This window comes from Scophthalmus maximus, chromosome 15 (genome assembly GCF_022379125.1).
Source record: "Scophthalmus maximus strain ysfricsl-2021 chromosome 15, ASM2237912v1, whole genome shotgun sequence".
In the NCBI taxonomy this organism is placed as follows: domain Eukaryota; kingdom Metazoa; phylum Chordata; class Actinopteri; order Pleuronectiformes; family Scophthalmidae; genus Scophthalmus; species Scophthalmus maximus.
The window spans coordinates 18,969,031-18,991,335 of NC_061529.1; the positions used below are offsets into that span (position 1 = coordinate 18,969,031).

The 22,305-nt window shown below is 40.6% G+C and overlaps 1 protein-coding gene across 4 annotated transcripts in view; it reads left to right on the forward strand.

The window, feature by feature from the left end:
- Window positions 1-22,305, forward strand: part of kif6 (kinesin family member 6) — a 49,709-nt gene that overhangs the window by 17,470 nt on the left and 9,934 nt on the right. For all 4 annotated transcript variants that reach the window (XM_035610812.2, XM_035610811.2, XM_035610813.2 and 1 more), the window contains exons 10-15: window positions 651-754; window positions 2,219-2,324; window positions 4,333-4,492; window positions 12,704-12,901; window positions 20,525-20,627; window positions 21,239-21,294. In XM_035610812.2, the coding sequence (XP_035466705.1) occupies window positions 651-754; window positions 2,219-2,324; window positions 4,333-4,492; window positions 12,704-12,901; window positions 20,525-20,627; window positions 21,239-21,294 (727 nt within the window). The remainder of the gene's footprint in view (window positions 1-650; window positions 755-2,218; window positions 2,325-4,332; window positions 4,493-12,703; window positions 12,902-20,524; window positions 20,628-21,238; window positions 21,295-22,305) is intronic.

Sequence of the window (22,305 nt, forward strand, 5' to 3'; positions counted from 1 at the left end):
CTATTCAATCAAAATGGCTGCCTCAGGCCTACCTGTGCTGACATGGTACAGAACGCAGGGGCGCACATTATTCAGTGGAACGGTGCTTTATGCTGTTTATATCATGATCATGATTTTTTACATTAATGGACATTCTTGCTGTTACTCTTGTTACTTGCTGCAAAGCTGACTGTCGAAGTACAGAAAAGGCAGCGTCTGGGTTTGTTGGCTTTTTTTGCTTTTTATATATATATAGTAACCAGACCCGCACAGCGGTTACTAAGAGCACCCAGCCTGTTGGCTCAGTGTGCGAGGCTTTAACCAAACACGTGCGGACAGAGAGCAGCAAAAGGTTTTATATGTTCCTTCTTTTTTTTGCCACTGAAGCTGTTTAATGCTATTTTATGTTTTGCTTCCTGCATTTTCTCGCTGGAGCATCCAGTTGTCTGGAATCATTTAACTCAGTCTTCAAAAAGCATCAGCAAGATAAGCCGCAGAATCATTTTTACGGGGTTGTCTCATCAGTTGGCAGGAGTGCAATAGTGTCTGTCTGCACGTGCCTTGTGTGTCAGTGTCTGTCTATGTTTGGTACTGCAGGTTCAAATGTGTGTTTAATTTATGTGCATGTGCACAATGAGTATACCTCACCCTGCTTTTTGTGTGTATTTCAGCTAATAGCGCGTCTGAAAAGGGAGATCGAATCTCTGAAGGAAGAGCTGGCAATGGTGACGGGAGAGCAGAGAGACGACCAGCTAACTGTTGAGGAGATCCACACGTATGTCACCTCTTGGTCTTTGATTCCTCCTCTTCCAGTGCTCAGTCAGTCTCTGAGCGTTACCTGGACATCATGGCCTAGGGTGCTATCTCCAGATACTAAAATCTTTCTTACAAGTCCTGGATTAAATCAGTATGTTCTTGGAACTCACAACAGGCCTTTTGCCACAGGATCACCGGGTGTATAGTAGGTATGTTTGGATGTGACCTCAGTGAGTCATGTCAGGTCAGTGCACACGTGTAAAGTGTCAGCCCTTTCCAAGATGTGTGCATTGTACCACAGAGCAGTCCAGTTTGCAATGTAATGCTCAGAGCTCAGAGATTCATATTGAGCAAATATATTTCATGATTTATGTTGCATTTGGCTTTTGCTCAAAGTGCCTCCATAACTTGTGCTTCAGCTATGCACTGATGCTGAGCTGAAGCCTCATTCACTGAGGCTTAACCAGATCTAATGGGGTTTCCCAGGGCACCGCTTCAGCCAGGACTGCTTCGTTTCCGCTCTTATGCTCAAATGGCAGAGGGACCCTGTCACGCAGGGCCAGAGTTCAGGACAGAGGTTCCACTGAGGTCTTGGCACGTCCAGTCCTGATGCATTCACCACACCTTGGCCCCCCTTTTTTATTATATCCTCTCGACCCGGGTGATTATCATCGATTTCCCCCTGTTTGTGGTCAAACTCATGGAGGGAACCTTTAATGATGTCTATTGTGACCACATTCACTGGACATGCGGATTTTTTTGTTGCTGTTTCCTCTACAGTTTATGTCTTGACTCATCCCAAGTGAGTGATTGCACATATCCTGGCTTATTTATTGTCTCATTTCCAAGCACACATACAGTACATCCTAAGGCATTAAGATTTTTTGTCTAGTTTTAGATATTAGCTTGATAGGTGTGCTATGTAACATATCACCTCACCTTGGCAACATTTTGGAATCTGTAAAAGTCTGGCATTTGGAAGACGAAAATACAAAACATTGTACATGGCTATGAAGGGCATTCTCCAGAATCAAACTTGTTTCATGAGCTTGAAACGAGACCACTACGTTTGTTTAAAGTCCTTTGTCATGTAAACCTTGCGTGTTTTTTCGCTGAACACGTTACAGCGGAAAATAAGAAACCGCACGTTGCCGTGCCTACACTGAATCCGTCTGGATGGCTGCCTCCTGGTCTTTTCCAGTGGCTGGTTCCAGATTGTGAAGAACCAATGTTTGGACTATCATCTAGTGATAGTTTATCAACACGCTGGCCCAGTGGAGCTGGAACACACATTTATGTAAATAGTTTTCTTTGACCAGACCCACATTTTAAACATCAGAACTACTCTACGAATATAGATCTTAACTGTGTGAGTGCCTGTTGAGCCTGTATTAAGTGAGATGGAGAAGGGTCGTAACGAGGAATGTGCCACTGGTTTAAGCTTTGGCAGGTTGTCACGCAGTCTCTTTGTCTGTGTGTTTAGGTTGAAAGAGCTAGTAAAAGCCTTTCTGGATGACCCCGATCCAGACGAGACACTGTTGCTGGGACCAGACATGAGGAAAATCCAGTTCTGCTTCTCCCTGCTGAAGGTAACTTTCACACTAATGTCCTTTATGGACAGTATTTGTATGGGTCTACTGTATCTATATGTTTCTATTCTCTGTACCTCTTAATATCTGTTCTCCCTTCTCCTTTCCACCACATGCTCCACTTTGCTAGTGTCATAGCAAAAATCCACTGCAAGTTGCTATGCTGGCTTATTAAAAAGATACAGCTCTGTTAGTTAGTAAGTTGAGTTGGGTTTTCTCTCTAACAAACAGTGCATGACAAAAATTTGATCAGTGAGGTGTCAGAGCTGATCACTTCCCGTCCCCCTCCATCCATCAGCTCAGCAGTGACCAGCTGACCAGTCACTTCTTCTAAATAGCTCCCCCTACTGTCCTTTCCTGAGAGATGCTTCAATTTTAAATGACCTAATGTTCATTTTCCTTTTTAATGAAGATTAAATCCAACTATAGATGTGTGTTTTTTGTCCAGACAAAGTCTCAGAGATATTGCATTGTGTCACTCTGTCGCCTTGCTTGGAAGTGAAAATGTTTTAAGATCAAATGGTGCCCAGTTTTATCCAGTGATGATGATTTTCCCGTGACCTGACCCGAAGTCTAGACACTTGTTGTTTTGCAGTTATGTGCCATCTAATTAGATGCAAGGTGTGATATTGACAGCAATTGTTAATCTGTGTATTCAAACCAGATATTTGCACGTCAGATATTTGCATGCTTTAAAAAAAGCTAAACCTTGGTTGGAGTAAACAGAACCCCCCAGTTAGTCCAACATTAACAAAAAAGCTGATATACTCTCAGTCATGAATTTATTTATTAGTGGATAGACGTTCCATCTTTGTTGTGCACACAGGGTTTAGACAAAAAGTAAACACTAGATCAATTTCTTTTATATTTGAATCCTTGGTTATGAAAGACGTTGTTAATTTCTAATATTTGACACCTGATACTAAGATTCAAACAATGTTCTCAGTGATGTGTAGCTTAATTTGTTGGTAACGAACAAATTATCAAATTCTACTGATAAATCAGTCTTTTTATACCTGTGCTGTCTGGACACAAGTGATGAGGATTTCCAAGGAAAAGACCAGTTCATAAAAAGTTTTGTTCTTGGACAAAGTCAGATTGGTGATAGATTTTATCCAGCATTTCTCAAACAGCAGCTGATGACCCACCGCTGCTGAATGAGCGTCGGGAAAACACAGCAGTGCTCATACTGCTCCTCGGCTCTGGTTCGGTTAGAGTTGGAAGAGCCACCAGAAGCAGTTCCAGATCCCACTCCAATGTCTGTTTATCTCTCAGTTGAGTTTGTTATGATCTCCTGTTCAGTTTACATTCCTCTGAGCATCACCCCAGTCACACTCCAGTGATTCTGTAGGAATTTGGATCTGGTTTAAATTTGATTTCCTTCTTTTTTGTTCTCAATTAGCTCCTCCATACTCAGCTCTCTGCTTGTCCCTTTTCTCAGGTGGATGTTGAAATACCAGAGTGCATACCTGCAGTGTGATCTCAGTCATTTAGTATCATATGCACAGTATGATGTCAAACTGCTGTGCTGACATGAAACTGAAAATCTGTATTCGACCCTGGAGACTGTCAGGCCAAACTCAAGTGTCTTCTTCAGTGTGATCTTCTGGGACCATTCTCACTTCTCTTCTGTAACATTCCCCTCTGCTGTATCTACTCCATGTGGAAAAAACTTCAACGCTGTAACATGTTTCCCACCTGTCTTTAAAGGTGGAAATTCACTGAGTTATATTGCAGACGGAGAAAAGAGGGGGATTTATTTAATGTTAGAGGAACATCAAAGATTTTCGAGGAGCAGTACTTTTTAGGGTGGTACCACAATGTATTCTCCAGCTTCCTAACATTCTTGACATAAGACTTATCAAAGACTCTCATTTAAATATAATTTGACTGAAAGGCATTTAAAGTAAATAATATAAACAACCAGATTTTATTCTATAGGAATATTAAAATCTAAATCTAAATGTTTACAGTAATGAATGATCTTCCTTTTATGTGTTTTGTGCAGATAATGATTGTGGACAAGCAAGGTGGAGGAAGGGAGCGCGGTGATGGTAAAGAGTCACCAGCAGCAACAGTGAGTGAAGAGGTAATTCAAGACGACTACCACAGTGCCAAACAAGTGACCACATTAAAGGAAATGCTGAGTCAACGTGATAATGAAATCAGTATCCTTTGACATGATGCAGCCAACTTTGCTTAGCTCTGATGACATGATACATCTGAGTTTTGGGGTGTTTATTCTGCTGATCCTATTTCATGAGATAAGTTGCATGGAAATCTCTTCATGTCTGCATCATAGACTGTTTATTAAAATGGTCCTGAAAATTAAGCCAATGTGCAAGTGCGTAAAGCCTGTATTCTCTGGATGACCAGCAGAGGGCGACTCCATTGGTTGCTAAGAGAAATCTGTTTCTATAGAAGTTTATGAGAAAATTATTCTAATTCTAACTTGATTTATAACATCAGTAAATATTATACTGAGGAGTTTATGGTCTCGATCTCTAGTTTCAAGTCTTCTTCAATACATCATGATCTTCCTTTTAAAAATGATGGCCCCATTTAGAGTTAAATAGATGATAAAGCACTGTATGCATTGGAGCGTGGATACAGTGTGTTTGACAGTTAGTTCCATACAATTGGTGCGTGGTTGCAGGTGTAGGTAGACGTGCAGTGGATGAGCTCTCATAAGACCCTCCACCCGTTAACTATGTCTGGTCGCAAAAAAAACAAGATGGCGCTGGTCAAAATGCTGAACTCGAGCCTTCAAAACAGCAGTTCACAAACCAATTGGTGACGTCACGGTGGGTTGCCTCATGGTCTGCATATTTTGAATATATTGATAAAATAAGTAATATAGTTTTAGTTGATTCACCTTGTTCAAAACCAAATGTGGGAAGGGAAGGGACCTCCACCTTAAGCACATGTTTGTCTTTATATTTCATGTTTGTCTGTTGATTAGCTGTCTTCTGATTTTTATTATATTTCTAAATTGTTTTTTTTGTAAACTGAATGTATGTTTAAAGGTAAAGTTTGACAGAAGCAGCGGACTACACCATGTTTCATAGGGGAAACACTCCCCAGGCAAACGGTGTAGTTAGCAGGGACAAGGAATGCACTGTGTGGAAGTGGAATTCCAAATTAGCAGGAAGAATTTTTGTCAGCATCCAGACCTCGCAATTTAATCACACTTACTTTTGTGCAGAAAGGTATTCCTTCTCAAGGGCCTGTGTTATTGCATGGTTGGATTACAGCAATATACTATTAATCATAATTGCAGTATTTGCATTTTAATATTCTATTTCTAATGGCTTTATGGGCTCAGCCCCTCTTGCTATGGCTTGTCATTAGATCCTAGCATATTATTCAGAAAATTGAGATGTCTGCTTGATTATTTGGCCACCAAAACCTCAGCTCTCCAAAATAAATTGAATATTATCCTCCGCTTTGTAGATTTTTCCTCTCAAAATGTCATACACTGTTTTTGACATGATGTAAATATAATCGCGAAAAATTGCTATAGTGCGTGTCTAAAAGCACATTTTTCAGCTTGTAACGAAAACACTGCAGTGACCACATTGCTTTCATATTATTTCACTGTGAAGCTTGTATATAAGGTTGCAGTAGCCTAAACTGGTGGTGGTGGTGGTCTGTCTATAGCATGTAACACTATAGTCTGGGTTCACCTACCCCTCAGGGGTGACATCATTTCCACTTAGAGCCTGAACAACTATCTACATTCAGATCATTTCTGACTGCAGTTTGTATCTGTTGGCTAAATCACCAGGCTTTCCATGTCTGTGTAACTGCCCAACCCCCTCTACTCTCTTCTGCTAAAACCCTTACTGGGAGGCTTTGGTTTCTGATCCGCAGGCCGACTGTTGCCAGACTGACGCCGAGTCCTCACTGGGTTAATTATGGGAGAGTCCCCTGTAAAACAAAAGGTTGTATCTCTACCCAATGTCCCTGTGTGTTCCCATGTACGGTTGACTCTTCATAGGAGTGGGGCAGCTGGCAACGCTTAGGCGACTCTGCTGGAGTGATGGAACATCCACTACTGACATGATGATAGAGCAACAAGGAGAACTAACAAGCACTGCTAACTTTAAGGATGCACATGCATTTGAAATGCTAGTTGAAAATGATTAGCCTAAATTTCACATCCTAATACATTTAATTTTGATTACATTGGACAAAGACTTAGCGATGCATTCATAACATGAAGAGGGTCGACAGTAATACGCCGTTCATTAAATTACTTTAACAACTGAAGTACAACACAAATGTAAATATTGTCTAATGGCAGTGACCCAAGGATGTTAAGTGGAAAACTCAATTTGCACCGCAGAAAAATATGAATGGTGGTATTCACAACTTGCACAATTTTAATTCCTCTTGGCTTAAATCTGCTAACAATTTGGCTAATACGAAGTCACAATTGCAACAGTTGATTGGGTGCAGATGTTTACTCATAGTGTGTGTACTGCCGTGGCCATTGTTCAGAATGATTTCTAACGTCGAGAAATTGTTGCTCAAAAATCTGCTCAATTAAGATAATGCCACAAAATATATAACTCAAAGACACCAGTATCTCCTCTACAGAAAAAAAGAAAACAGGAATTAAACTTACAGGAAAAAATGTTAAGTATGTTAAATCACTTTTGGAAATTGCAATCTATCCTGACATCTCATCGTGTAATGTCTTTAACCTCTCGAACTTGGCAATTTGAAAGATGCATTTTTATCTCTGAGTCTGATGAAACAGAAAATCAACGATCTTAACATATAATCAGCATCACTGGACCTATTATAGTGTTCATGAATATTCAAATTTGTCATCCAATGCCACAATCAAAGCCATGGTGGGAGGTTTTGTCACATCCTGAGTCAGCTGTGTCCCTCATCCAGATTGGATTTTGTGAAACCTGTATTAAAGCAATGAGCTGAATTTCAAGTTGACAAACATAAATGCAGACAATAATTTAGGTCTGCTGCCAGCGGCAATCAGTGTTCACATATATGCAAATGAAGGATGGTCGAATGAAACTGCCTAAATCTGTCTTTTTGCCGACTGAAATTGTTTTTTATGATGAAAGCCAAATAGTCCTCATTAGATGAGACGAAGTAGAGCCTTTTTGATTAAAAATAATTTGATCGTATTTATTTTTCTACTGAGCTTTAAACTGAGCTTTGGTATCTTTAAAACAACTGACTTAAGTGTTTTCCTACATGTTGTCCAAGTAACTGCCTCAGATCTCTGATGTGTATTTCATCAAAAACAAGTGTGGTCTTTTTTTTTCCTTGGCAACAATATAGAGCTCTCAGATTCAGTTCATTTGTTGACGCATGCTGACGTCTATCCTGGTAAAATATTAGGTGTTCTGTAATCACCTCTGTAAAGCCCACTGCTGATGCTGGCCAGAGATCACTGATTATTGTTCTTGTGGCCTTGTCTGGGTCGGTTAAATGTGTTCATGTTGATAAGATTGTTCTAATGAGGTGCCAGAGATGAGGAAAACAAGATATTACACGTATGTCTGATTGCTGTTTTCAGATGCAATGTTGTCATCAGGAGGTGGTTGGGATGGAGAATAGAAAGTGCACACCAGAGAGGGACTCGCATTGAGAGCTCCTTCCTGGGTTTGGGCAACAAATACCCCTTTTTGGGAAAGATTGAGGTAAAAGTAAACACGTTGAGTTGAATCACTTTATAGATAAAACAAGCACTCTAAATGTCATGCACAGACTGGTTCTACATCAGATCATCAAAGAACAGTGGCAGTAGTTTTACATTTTTATCAAGTGTTCCTCTGTCCAAGTCAACCCTCATAATATATAATATCTCTATTAACCCATGACACCCCAGCATACAAACTTGTGGTGCAGCGACATGGAAATCTTAATCTCTTCATATGACAGTGGCACTAAAGGTCACAGGGTCATCAGAAACATTAGGATTCTAGCTCTGGAGGGCAGGCATACACTCCAGACTTCATGTAAATCCAGCCAGTGAATGACAATATATTCTTCTTAAGGGGAAACGTTGACCTGCTTGTGACCTAGACAAAACTTCAGCAGGTTCCCCAACATTTTCTGAGGATCATGAATATCCAGACCACTATAAATTACAAATTGGTTTCTAAGGGCAGAAGGGAATGCTGCCCTTAGAAACCAACGTGTAATTTTCTGACCTGAAAGCCCTACTGGCAAGACAACATCATTTGTCAGGAGGTTCCTAAGTCATTACAAATCACTGTTGCAAAATTGAAACCATTTCATGAGCTTTCATCTCTGGGTAGGGTTTGTTAGATTCAGGCACAAAAAGGACCGTTATTGTATCAAGGAAATATCATTCAGTTTACATTACTTATGTGGAAGACGCTTTTATCCACTTATGCAAATTACAATCAAGGCTAGCATAAGTGAACTATAGTGCGAAACTGATGGCTGGTAGAGGGCTCCATCACTTAATCATAAACATGAGGATTTCTTCATTGGACAGGCTTGTGGCTTTCGATATTTATTGTTCTTAGCCAAAATGTTGGAGAAGCAAATGGTAAGACGAGAGACGGGTAAGAGAAGTGATCAGTGGATCGGACATCCTTAATCATTAGGGATAGGGGCAAAGACATAGTAATGAATAGACTTAAAGGGGCAGTAAGCGATTTTGGAGAGAGCTTTTCTCTCTCTTTTTTGTTGTTGATGTGATTTTACTCCGAATTTGGCCTGTTTGATTTATATACATGAGCCTCTCTTCTGATTGGCCGACTGCTTTCTCAGTGACGCACGGCCAGGCCAACCACCTCCTCAAACCCTCAGAAGTGTCTGTTTGTCTGTACTGTGCTGTTGGGGTAAAAGTAAGGGGTTTGTCCTGGAGCAAGGCAGCCTCTGCCCTGGAGAAACTATCTTCCTGCTCCTCCACTACGCATAATCTGCTGAGGGACTGGATGCTGGACAAAGCTGACGTGACATGGAGCTGCTGCTGGGGTATAGACGCCGGCTGTTCTGGACGGTGAAGGAGTGGGGGGCCGAGCCGCTCTTTCACCGTCCAACTGTGACTTGTGAAACTGTGGCTCTGTGTCCCCCTCTCGGCCCCGGCAGAGAGGGAGACACGCCACCAAAGTCACAGTTCCGGTCCACCAACTCCTTCGGCGGCATGTCTCCCACCGTCCAGAACAGCCGGCGTCTCTGCCCCAGCAGCAGCTCCATGTCACGGGCCACAGCCAACATCAGTTACCGATGACTTTTGCAGAGGTAAAATAAAAAAAATTCTGAGTTAGTTCTGGTCCCTTGTATTAATATTCTTAGGAAGCCATCGTTTTTTCGTGTTTTCCTTTGCTCATGTTGTTGATAGCTCAGCAACGGAATGACCGGGTGGGCCGTGCGGGGAACGGAAGAAGGCGGTGACTGTGTACCTGTGACATCACATTCCTATGGAAGTCCTGATGCCTCGTAAAAAAAAGCAGCTGCTGAATGCAAGCTGTGTGGATTTGTATGTGGATTTACCGCTTTGACACTTTCACGGTACTTACAAAGCCACTAGACCTTTTTTATTGTGAAAAATACCAGGAAATTTCAATTTTGACAATATGGGACCTTTAAGTCCTAGTTAGATATTGGTTCAGATTCGTTTTATTAGAAGACACCAAGCAGCTGCCGTCTAGAGGATTTGCTATTCGTAGCTTCACTCCAGTAGTTTTTTTTTTAATTTTGTTTTTTTTAAGACCCCCATACTGCCTAAACTCTCCTCTAGTACTGTAATTGTAATCTTACATTTTAAGAGGAAGACATCGAGCCATTTGTGGCACCACCTGTACCTTTGCCAGCTGTGGTCAGATATTTTCTGTATGTGCTGTGACGTCTGCTTTATTAGACAGTTTCACAGAGGATTGACAAGGGAGATAAGAGGGAGAGATTGAACGTACATTTGGACAACAACATTTTGAGTGCGTGGCGTTTGACCCAGCCTACACATTTAACATACAACCCCCTGAGCACATTTTCATCATGTCTATGGCTGTGTTCTATATAAGGATATCATATGCCAGAAATAATGGAAAAACCTGGTGAACAAGAGTCTGAGCTAATGACTGGTATGAAACAATGACATAAGACCTGGCTTCTATAGGTCATTTGAAAGTGTGTTGGTTTTAGATTTTGGCAGTTGTTAAGAAGACTGCATTGCTGGTCTCTTTGGAAATTGTAATAGGACACATGATTCCTTCATATTATTGTTTCCACTGACATTCCTTTTGTACTGGCTGACAGGAATATAAATTAACTTCTCAAACTCCTTCAAAACTATACGCCCATTCATCATCCAAAATAATTACATTCTGACTTCTTTTTCTTTAAGTCTCTCACATCATCTGCTGACCACCACAGTTACACTTTGGCCACAACTCGATGCCTTACTGGTCTGCGAAACTCATGATAAACTGATGCTTGATAGGCAGACAAATGTGTATAACCTAAATTATGGGTTATGATTAGACCATCAAACACACTTGCATTTATAATGGAAAAACAGGAGGCTGGAGCTGAATTAATATTTTACTGTTTTATTCATATAAGTTATGTATATGTGGATCAAAACTGAAGGCTTTTTTCACAAGCTTGCTTCTTATAGGCATAACTTTAGCTAAGCTTTTGCCCCTTGATCTGCAAACCTTTGACAAACTTCAGTTAATTGCTTTTTGGTTAATACCATTGGTAATTTCCTTGTGAATTGTCTTTTTCATGTTTTTCTCTATATAATGTTTCCATACAATTCTAGTTCATACAGTTACAATTTCCCCCCTGTTAGTAGTTCTAATTGCAAAAAATTGTCTCTGCTAGCACTGTCTTATCTTTTCTCATCATGTGGTAAAAGTCCACAAGTGGTGTACTGAGGAATAGCATCCAGGCAATTTGATAATCATATTTGAAAGTGCTGAACGAAAATTGGGCTGTGTAATTTGCATTATTACTGAACACAAAAATGAAAAGCACTGGAGGGGCTACGCATACCCTGCACGCACGTTGTTCATAGGCTATTCGTCCTGGCACAGTTTCATAATGATATGATGTTTTTTTTACTCAACATAAACAATTTCTGTCTTAGCGTTTTGTGCCGTTGCTTGATTGAGAATAATTAGAGCTGTGTGCAGCGCTCTTTTCTCCACTGTTGCTCTCTCTCACACGTTCACTTGTCTGTCACACTCAGACACAGAATGACCATCGGCAGCACAGAGACATATCCCGTCAGTCTCCCATTAAAACTTCCATAAAGTTGTTCCCACACTCTACAGCCCCTCACATCCCCAAATAATCTGGAGAAACCCTCCAAGCGATGGTAAAGGGACGTCTATATAGTCTCATTGACCACTCAAATCGCTTTACAAGACAAATCACTTTCACCCATTCATACAGCAATGCTATTTTACATTCTTACACTGCCAGAAGAGCCCTCAGAGGCATGCAGACTAGGGGAAGCTGGGATCGAACCGCCGACCTTCGGGTTGGTGGACGATCGACTCTACCTGCTGAGCCACAGTCGCCGTAAAGTAATATAAGTAGCATTCACACCAATTTTGGTGACAATCTATCCGTGTGTTGTTGAGTTGCACACACAGACAAGGGTGAAAATGATACTGGCTTTGACAGCACGCAGGGTAAATGTGTGAGGCCAGCTGAAAGCAGTTAGGACTTGGTGGCAGTTGATCAAACAGTATATTACTTTGGAGCTGGAAGCAAAGTATATGTGGAGCAGAGGAAACGATTACAGTAAATTGGCCTAATGTATAGAGACTTTGCATATGGAGTGAAACGTGTCATGGCAATAAAAGTGTAAAAAGGATCTAAGCTGCATTTCTTGTCAGCCTCCTCTTGTTGCTGCTCAGTTACTCTCTGTCAGACACAGCCAGACATACAGACACATCTACACTTGGACTCGAGTAGACAAACACGTACAGCCTCGTCAGTGGGAGAAGATTTTGTGGAATCTTGGCCTGGTCTCTCCTGGCCTGACTTGCTCCTCCTCTTTCCACTGATCCATCCCAGACCATGTCATCTCCCCGAGCCTTAATGGTCAAACACTGAGAACGTCTCAGCACCAAGCCATTAATAAAGGCCCTCAATGAAGCCCGTTGCTTGAAGAAAATCAATGCGCGAGCCACTGTACTTTCTTGCCTTCTTATAGTACATTGTCACATTGTGCTACCTTTACCATACTACGAAAAGTCTATTCAGGTATTCTTGTTCACACTGTTATTTATCCGAACATCAAATGACTACAGTGATTCTTTGAAATGCATGTGCATCTGAGTGAAACATCATTTTTTCCATCAAGAAATTTTGCTCAAAGTAAAGACAGGTAGAGCCCTTAACTATGCCTACAGGTATCCTAGTTAAGATGTTAAAGACGGAGAAGAAAAGAGTCCAGGATGCTGCTGCTCAGCTGGCTAACGTCACCAGTGGCCAGAGCCTGGCCTCCCAGAATGCCCCGAGGTCGTCCACCATGCCCGTGTTGAGGGAAGGCAGCACAGACACCATCTCAGCCAGCCACGGAGGACGAGCAATGCAGTTCATGAAAAGAGGTACTTAAAGGAGTCTTTTGGAGAACTTTGTGTCTTTTGAATTGTAATTGTTTAAACTAACTCCTTGAAAGCTCCAGATGTGGTGTAAATCTCTAAGCAATACAAAATGGTATCACAACGGAACTGTGGCATAGTTTGGATTTGTGTTGCTGCCATTTAGCATGTTCTCTGAGTTTCTGTGGGTTTCCTTCCACCACAAAACACTTTAGGTATAAGGTATTACATGGAATTTGTCCATGGCACTGTAGTGTGGCTGCTCACTGCAACTTAATGGTGGGAAAAGGTCAAAAGCATTGCATGGGGACTAATAAAGTACTACCACTTATAATAAATAAAAAATATTAACAGATGTTGACTCTGTTAAACGTGACAGTCAGTCATTCTGGGCTGGCAGTGTTTGTGATAAATTAGGTGCTAGGAGCACGGTGAGTGATCTGTCTTGATTGGAATGTGGGCAGTGTCTTGTGGTCCTGCTGATTTTCAGTGGGCCTGTTGAGGTTGCCTGCGGGGTTATGACAAATCCTTGATTTCTGGATTTTACTGCATGGTCTGACATCCCAGAGCTCTCCGGCTTATGTCTACACAGTGTCATTGTTGGGATTGCATGTGTTTAGGAGTTTCTCTTGGCGGTCATTCAAATGGCCCAGCATAGTCATGTCAGCAAAGCAACATTGGACAGTAAAGCATATTAAACCTGTAATTTGTTGCTGATGAAAAGCTGATGAGTTTAAAACCTATAATACTTAGTGGAACATGAAGCAGGGACCAGGGCCCAAGAATGCTGCAATGTAAACATAAAGGACAGCAGTCAGACATCAATGGGATAACAAACTGCATTTAAGAAAATGTTAGTTCCATATAGTGGTTGCATCTGCAGGTCAAACGACAATGTTACAATACCTTATTTGTTTATATTCTTTTACTCTAATAAAATTTTATATATATATATACCATATAGGTTAACATGCTGAAGGATTTTTAATATTCTTTCTTTTTGGCAAATATACACATGAAAACGTGGAAATTTTAAAAAATATGTTCTAACTAATCAAAGGCAGATTACTGTTACATGTGGTCACATGTTACATGTGGTGAAGTGTCTTCACAGAGTTGCAGTTGGCAAAGTTATCTTCTTGTAGTTTTGGCATGGCAGAGTTCTTCTAAACGTTTGGATAATAAAGTCACGAAAAGGAAGAGTCAGAGGTAGTAGAGTAAGTATCAGTGACTTGACACTGAAACTTGTCTTGGATGGTCAGTCTGGAGATGAACTTGGTTCAAATGTAACAGGAATGCGGTGGTTGCTAAAAGTCAAGCCAATCAGGCTTTTGAGATATCTCCTTCAGCCAGCAGCAGTGTTTATTTGGCTTTGTCCTGTTTAATTTTGGTTAAGTGGAGCATTAAGTGTGATGATAAACCTGAGCCCTTATAACGAGCTTGGTCATTGCCAACGGGCACAGTAGTATGAGCCAGCTCCTCATCAGACTGAGGCTGCACTCCTGTCTGTGCTAACCACAGCTCCCTCGTCCTCCTCCAAATTTTTGTGTAATGGTGCCCAGTGTGGTAATAAGGCCAGCGGAGGGGTAATTGCAAACAGGGTCTCTGAAAGAAGATTCTGTTAAAAAACAAACACGTGTTTGAACCCGGTCCAGTCAGAATTAGTAAGTGGATCAGTCATTCATCGAGGGGACAATGAGGAGCGCCGTGATGGATGGCTATAAAGCTGTGGTTTATAAAATGACTGATAAATGATGCACCATATGTATTAGTCTCTCAGAATGCTATGTGATTTAATATGATGACCCAGATGAAGAATCATCTGGTTTCTCTAATATCATGGATTCAATTTCCACTTGGTTGACCTGCGGCTGTGCGACTTTACAACCACATTCACCCAACGCTCAGACGGTGGTAATGAAAATTTGATAAAGCTATCTCTGTGTTTTTATTTATTGTTGCTCTACACAGATATTGTGTAAAGGAAAGATACCAGTTGAAAACATGAATTGATATGCGCATCAACACAACACTGCAGTACAATGAGCATCTCATATCCAGATACATTAATGCCTACATAATTTATGCTGTTTGAGTTTGTCCGTTTTCCTACATGCACTCGACATATATTAAGACTTAAAGACTATGAAATATTACGTGTACATAATTCAGCTGCTTAATTGTTAAATGATAGTTCACATATCTTTTCTGTTAAACTCACAAACGCATGTCATTGTGAAGAATCATCTAGGCTCTGACCCCAATACTTAATAGATATTGCACAACAATATTTTCGGCAAGAATACCCCAAAAAGTCAGCAACTCAATGACATTATGATGGATATTCCCATATTGAGTGATTTTTTGTAAGAGTTTACAAATTTAAAAAAAAACTTGTGACTTGGTGGAAAAGGGAAAGAAGTCGACATAATGATCCACAGAAAATGTTTAAATAGCTCTCAAGCAGTTACTTACATGAGTGAGCATGCTCATTTGTGGTTAGCATTCATTACCACACTTTAATTTATGAACTGCATTATGTGGCTTCTAGTGAAGAGTTGCAGTGCGTATGATTCTATTATATCCTGTTATAAATCTCAGGACTGCACTTGGAGTTTCGGGAATCGGGAAACTTAGCCATTAGTGTTTCTGGGAATCTACATCTAACGGGAGATGTGAGCAGTGCAGAAGTACTTCCACAGCATCCAGTCCATTTGGTCCACACTGAATCTGAGTCCATTTGACCATCTGTGTCCTCAACACCAAATTGTCTTCACCAGGCTGACTCCAGAACATTACAAGCCAGAATAGTTTTCAAGGTTGTGCCCACCCCAATTGGTAAATTCATTGGTCTTTATTTTAAAAATCAAAGCTCTTGGTCTAAAGTGAAGCAAGTGTCCAAATCCAATTTTACTAATGAAACAGCAGAAAAAAAGTTTGCTACGCAAGGTGCATGGTTCAGAAGGGTTATACTTAGTCCCATCAATTATTCATTGGTCTGTTTTGGGCTTAATTTGCAATTAACCAATCAGTAAGCCATCACCCATTTTATTTCTAGACCATGTGGTGGATTGACATCATAAAGGTGTATTTGCCAGATTGTAATAGAGAACACTTCTCTGCAGAGGAAACATTTCAATTTGCTTTCTTGATATCGGCCCTAAAAATAAAAATCAAATACTGCGCCACTGACTGCAGAAAAGCTTTTCCTCTCTATAACTGGAAAAGGCTGATACTGTAATTTGTCTTTTTTTTCTACAGTAGCCCCTGTTTAAGACTAAAAACACTTCTCTTTACTGTAATGCTTGAAATGGTACCAGATTACACCGGTTTTACACATAGTGACTCATTGACCCCCCGAGTGAATGAATCACTCAAGAGCGCTCACATTTGCAGTGGTTGCTATAATTGTTCTACTTTGTCTCTTCTCCTTTCCCACACACACACACACACACAAGCGTGTTTGTGTTGGGGCTGAGTGTGGAGAAGATGAGAGTGCTACTCAGGAAAATCCCTCAAATATGACATTGACCATCACTAAGGAATTATGACTGGACTGCAGCGTGCTGCTGGGTCGTAAGTTCCAGAGAAAAATGTAAGATAATCAGCTTCACTAATTTCAGCATTGCTTTGGAGTCATGAACCGAGGTGGTGTGAAAAGATGACATCAGTCAATGTTGGTGCTGTATGTTATTGTCCAGTTTGTTGTGGAAAACTTTTTCTCCCCTCAAAAACTCCCAGATCCCGCAGTCCCTCGTGAGCGGTTACACGTCAGCTCTGGAATGTTCCTCCACTTTTCTCATACCTCATGAGAAATTTCTGCCTCTCTCTGCCCTGTTTGCGTCCAACTTCCAAATCCATCGGCTTTCACCCGGCAGGGAAACCTTGGTGTCCTTTGGGAGCCAACGGCTTTTAGAGAACATATTTGAGTCGTTCCAGAGATCGGAGAGAGGTCAGAGGAGACACGTCTTGTACTTCAGTGTTTCTGACTTTAGCCGTGTGAAATCCTGGAGCACACCTGGTTTTAGGGAAACAAGCGCCAGTCGACACTGTGGTGTCAATCGTTTTTGCAAGAGGACCATTATATTCAATTACACTTTAAATATCTCATAAATACACTGAATGTGCAAAACATTAGGAGCACCAAACTGACACAGTTGTTATGTGTTCTACTCAGTGTTATATGTCATATGTTTCCTATCTGGAGTGATGATTTTTTTTATGACCCACTCGGAGACTCATGAACAGACTATATGTGCATTAAGTCGTTGTTCTTTACTCTGTCCTAATTCAAAACAAATACACTACATGTATCCTTTCCTTATGTTCAATAGTTCACTGAGTGTTTATATATGTTTTAATGTAGGTTTAATCTGAGTGTCCTGCTGCTGCAGCCAACAAGCCTCTATGGTAACGTGAGAGTAAGATTAACTATAAATGTAATGATGATGAGCTTTCCATGGTAACCTTTCATGTTTACTGAATGGCGCACACAGTAGTTGACCCTTTCTGCATAGTGCATACTTATAGCTTTCCAAATGATAAGTAAAATTTGGCCATGAGGGAACTTTCTCTATCTTTCTGATGACCACTCTCTGTTGAAACAGTCTGCGCACATTACAAGATTTGGATTTCCTCATAGCACTGGATTTCTTCTATGTACGGTAAATTGCAACCAGACTTCTCTGAGTCTGAGATGCCTCTGTGATGCCATGTGTCTTCTTTCTTTACATGACTCTTTTTATGGTGTAAAAAGATGCCTAATGAATAGACAAAGTGTTCCTGTTGTAAGTCAGGCAAAAGGAGACTCAAGACTTACGGGGAGAGTTAAATCTTAACGTAAATCCTGCTTGTATGTAATGAGATGCTGATGATTCTACCAGGCCCTCCACGCAAATTCTGCGAGCTTAACAGAAGCCAGAGACAATAGACGTGTCAGAAAAGTCGAGTACTACTGTCCCCTGCAGGAGGCCACAGTAGGAACATGTAATGGACCCAGAAATATTGCTCTTATTCAATGAACAATTTCTGGCAACGGTTGGTGCTGGACATTCTTCTTCTTCTGATAAATTGATGGAACAGTATGGTCATACATCACTTTGCTGGTATTCGATTCCCAAAATATGTTGAAACAGCAACAATATTCACAGCATATTCCTCTCCTATGAAACCTCTGTGGTTTGTCAGCATGGAAAAGAAGAATTAGGAAAACTGGCTTACGGTCGATGTGATCTCATTACCCCACAAATTATTCTAGTACAACATAATATGATGTCATATCATTCTTAGGTATTTCTGGAATGTTTCTCTTTACATGAGCCGAATAGAGTGTCTTTCCCTCAAGAAACCCTCAAACTGATTTGTTGAGGTTGGCTCTTGCAACATACGCCCTTGAGATGTCTGCTGGTTTCAATCAGGACTTTCCAAAAATAAAGAAAAAAATCCAACTAAATAATCTCACATGAGACACTGTCCTGTGCATGTCTTTGGTTAGAACATCTTCGTCGCTTATGTCCACTCATCTTCACAAGGGTGTTATTCATTGGAAATCGCTGTGAAGTTTACTGGAAGTCTTGCAAAACAATGCCGGTTTGTGTTCTGTTACAAGATTAGGTAATACGCAATCCAGTGGAGTCTTGCTTCCAGGGAAATCTGGTAGTTTGGTAAAACAAAAAACTTGTTGCCTCAGTTATCTCCAGAATTGCGTATTTTACTGGGCATTGATTTTGTCATGTTGAGAGAGAGAGATCTGATAGAGCGACAGATGTATCTGTGGATGCTTTTTACCCCAGGAACTCAGTGAATATGCAAACGTCGAAGAGTCTATGTATCACCACAAAGCCACTCTTCAAGCATTTTCTCCAAGTATATAAAAAGTGACAAAATGAAAACCTAAACCGAATAATACATATGCATGGTGCTTTAACTGCTATCATGATTCAGTGTCTATGTACAATTTTGGTCTCTGTTGGGAGTAAATAGACCTGCTGATACATCTCAGAGCAAATGCAATTGCATGCAGATTGGGAAACGCATTTTGTTGATTATGGAAGTGAAAAGAAGTGAAGTCGTGTCATTAATAAATGCCATTTATGGTGAACAGGCAAAGAAAAACACACAGAAACTTTGATATGACACAGGAGTGGTGGTGCTGCACCATTCCACTGTCTTACCTACTGTACCTGCAAGCTCATCACAAAAGCCAATGTCTGAAGTCTGTAAAGCAGCATCTGGATAAACCAGAGAGTTGTGTTGGAACAAATGAAGTTAAGATTGAGCTTCTTGGCCTCAATCCCCGAAGCTGTGTTTGTTGTGTTCTACGAAAGGACAATGATCTAAAGCAGACCTCAAAAGACATCATGAACTATTTCAAGAAACACCAGCTGAAGCTTTTGGAACGTCCCTCACAGTCCAGTGAAAATCTGTGAGTGGATCCTAAACATGCTGTGTGCGCAGGGCAGCCCACTCATGTCTCAGGAGGTGATCTTCAGGGAGAATTGCTGAAAACAATGGAAGAATACTCTTAACTACAAGGGTGTCCAAACATTTGTACTTCCCACATTTTACTTTGTTTTTTTAAATTTATGAGCTCAAAAGTTCATCAAAATGAAATCAATTTTAAAAATATATTGAATTTGCCAATATATTTGCATATAACTGTATTTTGACAAGTAATAAGAGGACAAGCACAGTTAATTAATAGTTATCAGCAACATTAATAACAACTACCTTCCATTGACTGTAGTGAGCTAAGTTCAAGGACCCTGGAACTGTGCTTGCTGGTTGTTGTACATGTAAGTCATGTTAATAGTGGAACCTATGTTTGCAGCGTCATTGCACTTTAAAATAAGATTTTTTGAAGCCACCTCTCCACAGCAGCGGCGTACAGTGTTGCCTCATCAAGTTGACCTAATATCTTCCTTTTTGCCACTATTCTTCTTACACTGTGTAATTCTTCAGCAAATGTTGTCATTTTCTATGAACTCAGATGTTCACAGGTAAAATAACAACACAGCCCATAACTGCTAACCTGTGTTTTTTTGTTTATTTCTTTGAACCAGATGTATAGTGCTTTCATAAAGATGCTATATAAATTATATTACTAGCCTATTAAAAAGAATCAACAGGATGTTCTAACCAAAATGATTTAGTTAACCTTACATGGGGCAAGTTGCCAAAGTAAGGTGGGGGTGGGGGGCTTCCAGTGTGTAATGCCGACATGTTCAGAGTTGCTGTTTATATTTTTGTTTATGTTCTCTCTCAACCTTGAATGGCAGCCTAATGGTCGTTTAGTTTTGCAATTAGTAATAGGTGGGAGGTCACCTAAATCAGTGGGGCACTAGCCCGCATCTGGCTGCCAGATTGACGTTGAGTACCTGAGGATGTGGGAACAGCTCAGGTCTCACTGTTCAGACCTGCATGCTTGGATCTGGCACAATGTCCCATAGACAGGTTATTTATTTCAGTGGTTTGACAAGCATGCTGTCTTGTTAGGATGGTAGAATTGGTTTTAGCAGATTTCACCATAGACCCGGTGAAGTGAACAGTAGCTTCTGATTATTAGAATTATTAGAATATACAACATATGCCTAAGTAATGTATTTTTTTTTATTTTTTTATTTCTCTCAGGTCCACAGCTGTCGATGGGAAAGCAAGAGGCCTTTGAGACCTTCATAAGAGACCATGAGGACTATCTGACCATTGAAGACAACAAGAGCCTACTCAAACAGAGGTGGTTGACCAGTTGGACAATTTCTTATTACTTCATGTCCTTATATTGTGCAAAATTCACACAGTCTTGTTCTGCAATACAAGCCTTTTTTGCACTATGTAAGGCTGTGTGTGTGTGTGTGTGTGTGTGTGTGTGTGTGTGTGTGTGTGTGTGTGTGTGTGTGTGTGTGTGTGTGTGATAGTTGTCTTTCACACGCACTCACACACGCACTCACACTTGTCTTTTGCTATCACATCCCCCGTTGTCCCTCTGAAAATCAGCATTTCATCTAATGTATTATTGTACTATCATTTCTTTATCATTCTGATGACTGACCAAGATTAAAATAATTTAATTTTTTTGCTGCCATTCAAATCAATTCAATTCAATAAATTCAACGGCACATACTTTGCCACACAAGATAAAAACAAGACAAAAACAACAACAGGAAAAAAAGAAGAAAAAAAGAACTGTACAAATTAAAATTCAAAACAAACAACTGTACAAATTACAAACGACTGTAAAAAGATGCCAGCATCATTGCCCATTAAAGTGGGAGTTAGCGATTTTAAACCAATACACGTTTTGTAAAAAATAGCTTTCCCTTTAACACCTTCAGTTTTTTTGAACAGGTCAGCTGAGGCCAGAAGACTTGGAGAGCAAATGAATGGCGCCAGAAACGGAATCAGTAAGTTGTCATCCAGAAAACACATTACGAGCAGGAGCTGTTAACACATGATATTCTACATATCGCCGTCATTGTCATCACCACAATCATTGCAGTGGAAAACAAAGACTGCGGCACAAGCCTGATGCTGAATGCTGATAACTTTTCTGAACGTTTTTTTTCGGGTCCCAAAAGACACCAGCCTACGTACCTGCCTGGAGAAACGTTAATGGATGTTCAGTTTCCCCGGAGTGTAGAAATGTTGTTCAGCACATTCCTGAACTTTTCCAGGACAGGGAGGCGCTCTGATTTCCACCCACCTAGTCTTCCAACCTGTACTTTTTACTAGCCTGTCTCAGGCTGTTTTATAGCAACTCTATAAGCACACCGCTGTGTTCTTCTGGGTAATGTCCTTGACAGGTAGCCTTACTATGCCAAACTGAGGCCTGGCAAAAGCCTGAGCTTCAGACAACGCTGGATGATTCCAAAGTTTACATTTCCGGTCCAGTGGTTAGTCCATCAGTTTGTTATATGCTTAGTTTATTATTGAGATTTAAAGGATCATTTAGAATGTCCCATCAATGTTAGAAACGAGTCTGCCAGGATTTGGAGTCGCTGTAAATATTACTTTAATCAAAAATGTGTCATAATCAGTTTCTGCCATAGACGAGACAAACCAGTGTCAGTAAGTTTGAATGATTTCACTGCACTTAAGTTGAGTTTTCCAGGAAAGTCAAAGTTAGAAATGTCTAACTATCTATCTATCTGGTTTGCATTTACTATTGCAAGCCATATTTATGAATTTCCCTGGACTATGTGTGTTTGTGGCTCATTACACATTCCATTGAAATGAATAGGTTTACCTCACACCAATGTCTGGCATCGAAGCTGCCTCAGATCACTCTTGGTGGTTTTAGTAGCATTTGCCTGTTACCCTCATACATACCATCATTTCTTCTCAGGATTAACTCTGTGATGTGCTGACACAGCCATATATCGTACATGTGACACGTCACATAAATATCTTTTGTG